General features: G+C 55.0%; 1 protein-coding gene across 2 annotated transcripts in view; it reads right to left on the reverse strand.

Annotated features, from left to right (window-relative positions):
- The window catches only part of LPCAT1 (lysophosphatidylcholine acyltransferase 1), a 36421-nt gene extending 23871 nt beyond the window's left edge, over nt 1-12550 (reverse strand). Inside the window, exon 1 of one of the 2 annotated variants that reach the window (XM_059694645.1) lies at nt 12275-12550. In XM_059694645.1, the coding sequence (XP_059550628.1) occupies nt 12275-12409 (135 nt within the window). In that variant the 5' untranslated portion in view covers nt 12410-12550. The remainder of the gene's footprint in view (nt 1-12274) is intronic. The other variant, XM_059694646.1, reaches the window with a different exon arrangement.
- Between the last annotated feature and the right edge of the window lie 79 nt (nt 12551-12629).

A 12629-nucleotide genomic window follows, 5' to 3' on the forward strand; every position in this document is an offset into this window, starting at 1 on the left:
CCTTGACTTGGGGCCGGAGTGCTGCTGTCCAAGTTATTTGGTTAATTAGCAATACATGTTCCTGTAGCCAGCAGCCATGGGGTCCACTTGGCCATTCCACATGGGACACAATATGTGAACCTCAGGGGATGCATTAGTGCTCCTGCTCCTGCTCTCGGGCATCAGGAAGGACACAGTCCTGGTTTCTGAGTTTCGCAGCAAGCAGGGGAAGGATAGGCTCTGACCCTCCGCAAACAGACTAGTCTCCAATGACATGAGGAGTGGGTGGTGGAACATAAAGTATACCCAGGGTGAACCACCTGGCTCCGCCTGAAGGATGAGGAGAAAGTGGTTCTATTGGTGTGTGTGCGTGTGTGTGTGTGTGTACTAAGTGTGTATGTACTACATATGTATAGTGTTGTGTAAATTGCACCTCCACAGGGTGCAGGGGGTTCCCAGCATCCCAAGCTAAGAGCCCACATGTTTTCCGGTGCTCCACCAGGTCCCCATGGCTCGGCCTTCACCTCACCCAAGCATGTGGCCTGTGTGTTCTCTGCCAGGTGAGAACTCAGGTAGGGCCTGTGTGAGTGCACCTGCCAGCTGGCAGCCCAGGCCCACTCTCCAGGAGCGGGGTGTGGGCACTCGGAGAGGCTGCTGATCCCAGTGTTGCTGGGAACAGAGCTGGATGCACCAGGGACAGGTGAGCTGAAGACCACCTGTGTGTGACAGACCCAAGGGCTGCAGAGGGAGGAGCTCTGACTTATGAGACACTGAGGACAGGTCTCGAGGTGGCAATTCGTTTCTTTTCAAAGATGGTAGGCTTAGGTGAGCACATAGGACATGGACAAATACTAATGAGTGTGGGACCTGGGTCTGGGTAGAGCCTGGATTAAGGGGGTAGCCACAGCAAACATAAAGATCGGACCCTAGGGCCCAGAGGTGCTGGGGCTGACCTGCTGTGCCACCGAGAGGAAGTGCCACAGGCCAGGGTCCCACCCTGCTCCCAGCCCACAGGGTACCACATGCAGGCAGGAACTAAAGGGGGCTGCTCACCAGCTCTAGGGGTATGCCTTTCAGAACAAAGGGAACAATACAACAGACAAATCAACTACCTCAATCAGTTAACCCACAAACCCCTGCCCCTCCACAAACCAAAAACAATACAAACAAACCAACAACGGTAGCGTGTACACCAGGGGCAGGGCATGCTGAATGAGATGCAGACAGGCAGGGCCACTGCTGGGGGGGGGGGGGGGGGCGGCGGGGGGGGGGGAGGGAGAGTCCTGCCAGGGAATGCAGGGTGTGGTCCGTGTCCCAGAGAGAAGGTACCCACAGTGGATAGGCAGGACAGAGAGGCAGGCAGCTTCCCAAGATCAGTCAGCTGGTCAGAGCAAAAGCCAAGGTTCAAGGAATAGACGAGGTGCCCTGAGGGGAAAGTCCCAGGCCCAGGACTCAGTCCTTCCTCCATGCACCTCCTGCCCGTGGACCCTGGCCTGACACGGGCACAATGGCTCTGATGTTGACACCCCACCAGGTCTGCTGCCCAGGGCTCCAGACATGCGTTGTCAACAGCATAACTGAGAACCCACAGCCATGCGAAACCACCACCCAAACTGAGCCCTGCTGGCCTGCTCCTCTCCAGCCTTCCCCTCAAACAGGCGACTTGTCCCTCAGGTCCTGCTTGGGCAGCAGACACACACTTCGCAGTCATATCTGCCATCTCTCTTTCTTACCAATTCCTAATAGTTCCACCTCCGAAACAAATCCAGAATCTGAGACCCCCACTCCTCCAAGGTGCAACATGGCAGCCCCACCCTGGCTCTCCACACACGGCCAACCCCATCCCTTGGTGCTCAGAGCTCTGCATGGCTGCCAAGTCACCCTTTGACCCCAGGCCCCCCGCATGGCCTCTGCTGGATACACTAGCCTCCCTCTGTTCTCCTTCCACACCAGGCACCCAGCACCCCTGCAGGACGGGCCTTTCCCCAAATCACTGGAGGGCTGGTCCCAGAACCCTCGCTCACATACCTGGCCATACAAGAGGGCCCATGTTGGACCTCCAGAGAAGGAATTGAGCCAGACAGGCACACCGAGCCTTTTCCTGGGAGGGGGACTCCTGGGACAGGAGCAATGAATGAGGGCAGATCAGCTGGAGACTGGGGGTGGGAGGACAAGGGCTCATCTTTGGAATGAAGCATGCACTAGGGTTCAGAAGTTGTTGGAGCAGCGGTTTCTGGGGCTGGGTCTTGTGCACTCCACTCCACAAACACACCCTGGGAAGCTGGCCTTGGTCAACTCCAAGCTTATGTCAAGAGGAACAGGTTGGAGATGCAATGCATTCATCCCGCAGGAAGCTCTACGGGGCAATGTGAGATAAACAGGAAAGCCTTGCCCAGGAAATTAATCTTGCTTTTACTGTTACTTATTAAAAAATAAATAAATAAACCAAGCTGTTCTTGCCAATCCTGATTTAGAATAGACAGAATATTCTACAACTGGGAAGCTGACGCCTGGTGCCCTGAGAAGTTGGCGGTCCCCACACCTCAGCCTGTCCAGGCAGGAGGTGGTCCACAGAGCCACGTAGAAACAGTCAAATCTACTGGGGCCACTTTCTCCTGATGCAGTAAGACGTCTCATTTTATTTTTCTTTTTAAAGAAAAAACAACTTAGAAAAAGCACAGTAATCCTCACAGGAGTCCCACCAGCTGGCACAACCCAGCACTTTCCTTAGAAAACTCCACCAGCCACAGCAGCCTGGAGCCGAGCCTGGAGGAGCTTCTGAGGTCAGCCGGGGGCCCAACGTGGCAGATGCTAACCCAGAAAACCCGCCCGAGCTCTCCGCTGTGCTTCCCCGTCACCACCACATCCTTGAGAGATACAAAACACTGCTGGGCCCAACTCTCTGCTGCCTTCAGTATGGGATAAACAGGAGCGTTCACACTGATTCTAAGAGTTAGAATCCATGAATGCAAAAGGGAAACAAAAAGCCGATGTCTCAACAGTCGGGGTCAGTTTTACCTCGTCACATACAGGACTGCTCTTAGGAAAAAGCTTCCTCTTTACAGAAAGACAAGCATGAAGGTGGCTAGTGAGCCAAGGTGTCAACGTGGGGGGTGGGGTGGGAATGACTGCTGGGGGGCCAGGGAGTGCAGGTCACATCCGAGGGCAGCTTCAGACGGAGAGTACAGAGTGTGTATTGGGTACCTGGAATTTTGTGACTTGCCCAAATTCACATGGACTATTTGCCTTTTTCTTACTACTAACATGTGAATGCTGACTGTCTTCCTGACCCTAGGTGTCAACTGTATCCCACTCTGAGGCTCCCTATCCACGGACCTGTGTGACCGTTAAGATAACCTGTACCTCCAATGAAGAAAACTTCCAGCACCCATGCTTACTGCTACATACGTGCTATTTCTTCTTAGCTATCCCACTCAAATCTAAAATTAAATGCAGCTTTTCTAAAACAGCTATTTTTGTCTTTCAAACTCTCAGCCAACCCCAACATCCCTGCCGTCCCCATCATCACTATTCAAGAGCTCTCAACTCAAATCTTAGCACTCACTGCCCAATCTGGAGGTGTCCGCAAAGTGTCTCAGTCATTCCCTTGGAGTTACACTCTGCCCTGCAGTCGGTGGCCAAGCAGTCTTCCTGGATGGCTGCACTGACCACTCTAGGCCTGCAGTGATGGTGGGTCTCCTGAGGCAGCAATGGGCATCCATGACACTCCTCAGAGGTCAGCACCTCTGGTGTACGGCAACCCTCAACATGACACCCTATAACAGGAACCACCCCCATCCCCCTCCCCCCAACCAAGGAATCCTACCACCACCACTACCAGACAGTCCTTGCTTGCCTGCCCTTTAGCCAGTGCCCGAGGGGTCCAGCCAGAAGGCCAGCTCAGGCCTGAATCTGGCTCCATCAGCACTGATGGTTTCACAGGCCCAGGATGTGCAGGCCCCTGGCACCGGTAGCTGGGGGAGAGTTTGAGGCAGTGGGGCCCACAGTCCAGCTGGTGAAGGAAGCATGAAATGAACCCCTCAGTCAGCAGTCAACACAGTGGGCAGCATGGGGCTTCCAGGTGAAGGGTGCAGGAGCGCAAGGCACTGCAGTGTAGGTGGGCCCTTACTGCTGGGGTGCTCAGCAGAGCACTGGGCCCAAGGACACGCAGCAGCAGGTGAACAAAAGAGCCTCCACACGAGGCCAGGGAAGCAGACCCTCAGGGACATCAGCAGCCACCTGCCACATGGACTCAGGTCTCCAGGGAAAACTACCACCCAGACGCCAATGGAGGCTCACTGGTCAGTGGCTGGGCCCCAAGACAGAGGAGGAACAACACAAATGAGCAGACAATAGGTGTCCAGGTGTGGTGGGCACACCTGGAGTGGGGTGGGGGTGGAGGGGATTATCTCTTCTCCAAGGGAGTTGAGGGAGGTCTTTATAATGTCCAGTGGGATTCAAACAAAGACTGAGAAAGTGCAAGGGGGGAGGGGCAGGGGAGGGGTTCCACAGGGGGAAGGCTAGTGCAAAGGCTCTGGGGCTGGAGGCCAGGCTTGTGGGAGGGGCAGGATGGGCAGGGGTAAAGCACACAGGCAGGACAGCCACATGGGACACTAATGCTCCACTGTTTCAGAATGATGGCATCCTCGTGGCCCCCCCCCCCCCCCCCACCGCCCCCCTGCTCCCATGCTCTCCCTGTCTTCACTCCTCCTACTCCTCAGTTTCTACAAAATCTCATTTACCTGGGTTTTCAGGGCCGCTTGGCTGGAGCCCAGAGTCTATCCCTGTGGCCCTGGGATTTGGGATGTGAAATTCCACAGTAAACCAAAAGGCAGGTGGGGGTCCTGGGTGGGGGGCAGAAAGGCTGGGAAGTGTAGCTTCCTGGGCTGGACATTCCACTCTGGGACAAGGCTCAGCTCCCAGGCAGGAGCTGGCTCCACATCCCGTCTTAAAGGCCGCAGGATCCCAGCAACACCTGACCTGCTCCCACGGCACCTCACTGTGGGCAGGACACCCTGTAATTACATGAAGAACACAGAGTTCCACTTGCAGAAATGGACCCAGGAGGCTGGGAGCCCCACAGATGGGTGTAGAAGCCCAGAACAAGCGAAGCTGGGCGACAGCCCCCAGGGGGTGGGGCAGGGCCCCACAGAAGTAGGGCCAGGATGCAAGGGCCACTCTAAAAGGTGCTGGCTTATCTTTGAGAACGTTCCTGAGGGATAAAAACTTAGGAGGAAGCCGAGGGCAGTGGGGAGGGGAGGGCACAGGCCAGGCACAAAGAAGACCTCATCCTGGTCCACTAAAAAGTGATGTCCAGAAAGAAATGACAGGGTCAGAACACCAGTGGTCCCAGCATGGCACCGGGAGGGGCCGGCAGAACTGGAGTGCTGCAGTAAGCACCAGAGACAGACAAGTCTGCTCATCTGACAGGTGGGTCCCTACAGGCCCCTGGCTGTGTCCCAGATAGAGCAGCAGGTCCCTGTCATTGGGGCTCACAGGCCAGAGAGGCCTCAGGTGAGAAAGTGAGGCAAAGGCCCCAGTCCCTGCTCCTAAGCCAGAGGTTCTCAACCTGTGGGTCGCGAACAATGAAAATACATCCTGCATATCAGATATTTACATTATGATTCATAACAGTAGCAAAATTACAGTTATGAATTAGCAACGAAAATAATTTTATGGTTGGGGGTCATCACAATATGAGGAACTGTATTAAAATGTCACGGCATTAGGAAGGTTGAGAACCAGCGCACAGCCCCCACAATTTAACTGTCTGAAGTCGGGTGTGTTCCCCCTCAGGCAGCAGGGCCAGGGTTAGTGGGCAGCTTCATGGGTCATGTACCGGGGGGAGCCTCTGGCTCAGGGGGAGGGCAAGCAGGGGCAGGAAAGGTAGGGGGTGCAGACCACAACACACCGGAGGCAGGGACAAGGATGCTGTGAGCACCCCAGCAATAAGGGCCCACCTACACAGCAGGCCTGAGGGATCCTGTCCCCCGCTCAGCTCAGCTCAGAGTTGTAGCTCAAGGAAATCCCTTATCTCTAGGGGCCTTCATGTCCGAATAAAAGAATCTTGAAATTCAAGAATCTTGAAATCTAGCATTTCCAGCCGCTTCTATTTGTTTAGCAAATACCTGCATAGCCAGCAGGGCCCAGGTGACAGGGTGTCCTAAATTTCCCATGGTGGGGCCCTCCCCAGAAGTCCTGGGCTCCCAGCTATGGGGAGAATGCCTCCAACTCCAGGCAGCCCCCCACCTGGGCACCTACTCATGACTATACCCACCCTCAAATACAGACAGTGACCCAGAATATCAGGGCTCTGCTCCCCAGCTTTAAAGAGTCTCCAGCCCACCAATAACATTGGTCGGGTGAGGTTGGGCCTGGCACTGGGTCCTTGGTGCCAGTCAGCAGAGGAGTGGAGAGGACCCCAGACAGTCTGTCCCCTGGCCAAGCACAGTGGGGAAAGGCAGGGGTGATCGGAAGACACAGGGTCAGCTAGGGTGGATGGAGGGTGTGGGGGCATGGTGGCTAGCTGGTGGTGGTGGTGGGGAATTCTGCTGTTTGCTCTGTATATGAGACAGTCACCCATGCCCCCTCCAGGGGGAGCCTGGGAGAGTAAATGCACTAAGATAGAAGACCCCCATCCCAGGGTGGGAATCCAGGGTCTGATCCATATGGGGCCCTTTGCCCGTCAGCATTCCTGGCTACCTTGGGCACCAAGGTCACCTGTGAGCAGCTCAGGCTCCGGGGTAGCCATGGAGCACCAGGCCTCACTGGGTGTCAACTGCTGGTCTTCACCCCCCAGATCTTAGGGAACCTGCATGAGACACAGCATGGAGAGGCCCAGCTTTGTGTCACCAGCCTAGGGGGTTGAAATATTAAAATTGTGAAAAATTTTTAAAAGAAGGTTTTATGTGGCAAATAATTTTTTAGGAAGTATCTCTCTTCGGGCTCTGAGATGGAAACCTGACTTTTAAGAGGAAAAGGGCTGTGGTCCCATGGACACCTGCACGTGTGGTAACACAGGGCAAGGCCAGGGCTCTGTCCATGATGGCCTGTAGTAGCTAGTGGACTGTCACCAAATGCAACAGAGCCCAGTAAACGTGCCCAAAGGAAGACAGGAAGCCGACTGCCAGTGGCCGTGTCTGAACAGCATTTCAGCACTTAAAACACCTAAGCTCATAAGGCTGAAACATGGTTAAAATGCCAAGGAACAAAGAACTAGCTTTTGTTTTTTAATCTGTACTGAATTTATTGGAGTAACATTGGTTAATAAAATTATATAGGGTCCCAGTGTACAATTCTATAATACATTATCTCTATATTATATTGTGTGTTCACCACCTAAAGTCAAGTCTCCTTCTGCAACCAGGTATCTCCCCTTAACCCTCTTCTACTTTCCCATCCCCCTTTCCCTCTGATAATCACCATACAGATCTGTGTCTATGACTTTTTTACTTAATCCCTTCACCTTTTTCACCCAGCCTTCAACCCTCCTTCCCACTGACAACTGTCAGTCTGTTCTCTGTATCTATAAGTGGATAAAAAAAGCTCTGGTATATTTACACAATGAAATACTACTCGGCCATAAAAAAGACGTAAATCTTACTTTTGTGACAGCATGGCTGGACCTGGAGAGTATTATGCTAAGTGAAATAAGCCAGTTGGAGAAAGACAAGTACCATATGGTTTCACTTATATGTGGAATCTAATGAACAAAACAAACAAACAAAACAGAAACAAGGCACTGGCTTTAGTCCTGCAAAACATGGCCCGGGGGCTGCACGGTGACTTGGGCTCTAGAAGGACAAACACTATGACCACGTTCAAACATGTTATTTCCAAGCACATACTTTCTTCTGGGCTCATTTTCAAAATAATGCACTTCACAGCTAGGCCACGGCTAAGTTCATGGAACACTAGGAATGTTAGAAACTTAACTCAGGCCAGGTCAGGTCGCCCTAACCCAGCCCCCAAAACCCACAGGAACTCCAGGGGATCGATGGGGGCTCTGTCTGCTCTGGGGATGGTGGCACTTTGTCCTGCACTTTGAAGGCCCAGGGGGCAGGACAGGGGGCAGGACAGGGGGCAGGGTTGCCAGCAAGGCTCCAGGTCTCTGGGCAGCGGGCAGGGCAGGGGCAGGGCTCCTTGGAACATGGAGTGTGGAAGCCTTGCTCAGGCTCACCTGGAAAGGACAGTTCAGGGCTCTCCTCAGATCATCTAAATCATGGGGGGAGGGGGAGGGGAAGGGTTTCCTCTCTCAGGGCCCTGACACTTGTGGGCCTGGCAGGATGGGCAAGGTGCCCAGCTCCTGCAGCATGGCTTTTGTGTGTATGTGTGTGTGAGTATGTGAGTATATACTTCTGTGTGTATGTATGCATGTAATGTGTGAATATGCTTCTGTGTATATGTGTGAGTGTTTATATACACACATATAAAACATACACACATGTTAACAATTCACATTTCAGGACAGAGGAGTATGAAACTAAAAGATAAGCCTTTTGAATCTCCCTTCCCACCCTCAGTGTTAGCCACAATTCAGTGTCACTTGTGGACCGTTCCAAACATTAGAATGGTGAGTTAGAAGAAAAAGGCAGATACCCACGGACGGGGCTCCCTGCGGGGCCAGGTCAGATGTCTGCATGCAGCAGCCATCACTGCCCTGGACTTGGGGACAGCACTGTACTTGGGCCTGTCTCCTCACCTGGGATGTGGGTATATAGTACCTGACCCTCCACTGACCCCCTGCTCCCATGGCTGCACTGAGTGACCAGTGCAAGGACACTGGGAATTCCCCTGGACCCTACTGGGCTACAAATGTGCCAACAGAGGCATCACCATCAGAACTCCCAGGTGGTCAGAGGTGGCCAGAGACCCAGGGCCTGGTGTCCACTTGGAGCCTCAGCCTCCTGGGCCTTCCAGGCATCTAGGGAGGGTGAGGCCTTCTCTGTCCTTCCATGGGACACAAGCTCTCCTGGAAATCCTCCATTCCACGAGGGGCTTCTGGTCTCTATTACCACTTTCAGACTGGGTCACCTCCCATTTAACCACTCCCTAACACCCCTGGCAGAGCTGGGGTTACAGGAGGGCCTGGATAAAGACCTGCTCATTATGTCTCAGGCATGGAGCACCCAGATACAAGGGGTGGCAGGGTGGGTGTGATGGGAAGGGCTGGCAGGTCACTGGAGCAGGAGGGAAATGCCAGGCCTGGTCTGTGTGCATGGGGATGGGGGCACTGGGGCCAGGGTACCAAGACCACGAGTGGCCCAGAATGAACAGAGTGTGGGCTTCCCTGCTCAGAATGGCCACACCTAACCCAGGATCCAGGCTGAGACCAACCAAGGCCCCTGCTGCTGCTTTTTTTTTTTTTTTTTTATCAAAACTAAGGACTTGTAGAAAAAGACCACCCACTTTTGGGTGAATTCCACAAAGGGCTGCTATCAGCAGGTCTAGTGGGTCGGAGTCTCCCTGGGCTCCACCCTCCTGGTAATCCTCTCTAAGGATTAGGCAGGGGGAGGGGTGTGTTCCTCAGCTTCCTCCCTCCCAGGACTCAGTTCCAAGGTACACAGGAAGCCAGTCAGCTTTCCAGGAAGTAAGTGCTCACTGACACTGGTATAGGGAGTTCAGAAATGGGGAAACTGCAGAGCTGGAGGTGGGATACACTCACACTCGTGGGCTCCAGCGGGAAGCACCCAAAAACCCAAGTGATATAAAACCACTTCATGATTTCAGAAGCAAGGAATCACCATGTGACTAGCCCATATTATACTATTCCCAGTTGTTGCTGTTTTCTGTCCAAAGAGTTGCTTAAGCTCCTTGCTAAATCTACAGTTAAATGACAGATGGACTGGTCATTAATCCACATACAATGGTTCTTCCCTGGCAGCAAATTCTAGCATATAAATGCAGGTCCCCTGACTGGTTCATCTTAATCAGAATTTAGGTGAGTGTCTGAGCTCCCACCGTGCTACGGTCATTGCTGAATCCATTTGCTTATTGATTTGGGAGGCAGGCTTTCTTGGCTTGGATAGTCCAATTCACTCTGTGGAAATGTTACCCTAAAATACAGTAGATAAAGGTAAAAGGCTTGGCAGACAGAGCACTGCTTGATGAAAAGCAAAATATGTCTGCTGAGCAGGACTTGGAACTTGAGAGCAGAGCTACACACCCTCATCCACACACTGCTGACATCTGAGCAGTAGCGATGACTTTGTTACAAGTACACGTGATTATTCTGACTACGGTTTCTGAAACATTGTGACAGGGTGTACACAAGGTATCCCGCCCTTCCTTGGAGGCTAAGACATCCCACCCACCTGTTCTTTTTCTGAATGTCATCCAGATGCTGCCTGCCAACATCCAAAACCAGGATCTGAAAGCAGTCTCAGGGAAGAACAGCCCACAGGCACTGCTCCAACCCTCCAATTTACAACCCTGTGACTCCTGGGGAAGGGAGCTGGGGATTTCTGACTCTCTGCTCTGACATCCTCCCTTCCACTTGTTTATTCATTCAACTAGCTGAGTCTCTGCAGTGGACCTCACCCACCTCTGCAGTGAGCACACAGTTTGGGACAGGACAGACATGGGGGGGGGGGGGGCAGATCACTGCAAACATGACAGGGATGTGGAGGTGGCCCTCTGGGAACCTCCAGGGAAGAAGAGCTTCTTCCTGGAGGTGATATTTCACCCAAGAGGGAGGAGCAGAGAGGCAGGGACAGAATGCCCTATGGCAGCTGGAGCCAAAGGTGTGGGGCAGGGCCCAGAAGGGGCCTTGGAAACCACCTGAAGGGCTCAGGGCTGGCTTGGTCCCCAGGGCACCTCAGGGGATTCTAAGCAGCAGAGCAGTGGGAGGAGGAAGGCCTCCTAAACCAGTGGTGGCCAACCTTTCAGACCTCACAGACCACCAGTGGTCCGCGGACCACTAGCTGGCGACCGCTGTCCTAAACCGCTAGAGTCAGGGGGGGACCTGGGAAGGGGGGCATTCAGGAGCACAGAGGAAGTGACTGTGTCCTAACACCCTAGTACACTGGGCACAGCACCTAGTAGGTGGTGAGTATGAAACTACAAGTGAAAGAGGCACCGAAAGATACCGGTGTCTGGCTCTGGACACACAGGGGCAGGGACCAGGAGTCAACTGGGGACAACCTTGCCCTTTCCTATCATCAGGAGGGACACCACCCTCTCCGTTCTCTTCTCAATCTCTGCCGGTTTCCTCTGCCACCCATGCCAACTGAACCGACCGAGAAAGCGCTTCAAGAAAAGGCAGGAGTCCCAGAAAATGACAGCTTTAGACTGACTTCAAGAGCGTTCACTTGAACGTTATTTCAGGTGAGTTACATTACACATTAAAAAATCCTCAATGTCACGCCCACCCACTGGACAGCCACTTAAGTCCAACATCTGCGCCTGCTTCGGTGTGTAGTTTTGGAGCCTGAAGAAAGGCTGACCTGTGTGCGATCTTAAGAAACCCAAACGCCACCACTAACAGAGCCCGAGACCCCACGGTCAGGGGGTCATTCCACCTGGTCAGACCCCACGCGACACAAGGAACCAGTGTGGAGGCCCCCGGCGTCCTGCAGCCGCCCATCCCTCAGCCAGGACCAGCCGGCCGCACACATAAAACCGGATGGGGCGAAGCGCACACTGTTCCCTCCCAGGCTGGAACCGAAGTTGTGTCCAACTGCTTCCGGTTACGGACTAACCCCCAGGGGAGCGTCCCTCGAGCACTCCCCAGAAAACAACTTGCTAACAAAGCGCAAATCCTCCCGCTGTTCATCTTCAGGGGACACCACACGGCCCGCACCCCAATATTTCTGGCACTGACTCAAAGGATCAACTAGGTCCTCACACACGACGAAACTCATCAAGTGACAAAGTCACATCCAGGGGGTCCTCTCCAGCCCCGCGCGAGTCCTGCAGGAGTGGACAACCGGACCAGGGAACGAGCTGCGCGGACCGAGCTGGGGGGAGGGATGCGGGAATCAGGGGAAGGGGTGCAGAGATCATGAAAAGGGGTGCAGGGATCAGGGAAAGGGCGTGAGGCCGGGTTCGAGGTGCGGGGGGCTGGGGAAAGGGAGGAGCCAGGTTTGGGGCACGGGCGGCGGGAAAGTAGGAAGGAGAGCTGAAATGGGATGAGGGCGTCGGGGATGCGGGATGCGGGCCGCAGGGCAGTGTGGGGGGCGCGGGCGGCGGGGGCCTGAGGGGCGGCAGCCGGGCTGGGCCGCGCCGGGGACCCCTCCCCCGAGTCCCTCCTCGGCGCGGCCCAGGCCACGGGGCGCGGGGCGCGGGCGGCACCCACCTGGGCCTTCTGCAGGGCGCTGAGGCGCAGCTCGTGCACGAAGGGGTTCCGCCCCGGGGGCGCCAGCCGCCGCGCGTCGCCGGCCCCCGCGCTGGAGGCGGGGGCATCCCGGGGACCGCGTCCCCGCATCCTCATGGCCGCGCCGCCCTCCGCGAGGGTAGCCGAGGAGCCGGGCGGGCCGGGCGCGAGCGGGACGCGGAGTGGAGGTGAGCGCAGAGCGGGCGCGGGGCGAGGATGCGCGGCGCCAGGAGCGGCCCGGTGTGCGGCCGCGCAGGCGCGGGAGGGGCGGCGGCGTGACGTGGGCGGGGGGCGCCGGAGGGGGCGGATCCTGGGCGGGGCTTCGCCGCAGACCCCG

This window comes from Myotis daubentonii, chromosome 4, assembly GCF_963259705.1.
Source record: "Myotis daubentonii chromosome 4, mMyoDau2.1, whole genome shotgun sequence".
In the NCBI taxonomy this organism is placed as follows: Eukaryota; Metazoa; Chordata; class Mammalia; order Chiroptera; family Vespertilionidae; genus Myotis; species Myotis daubentonii.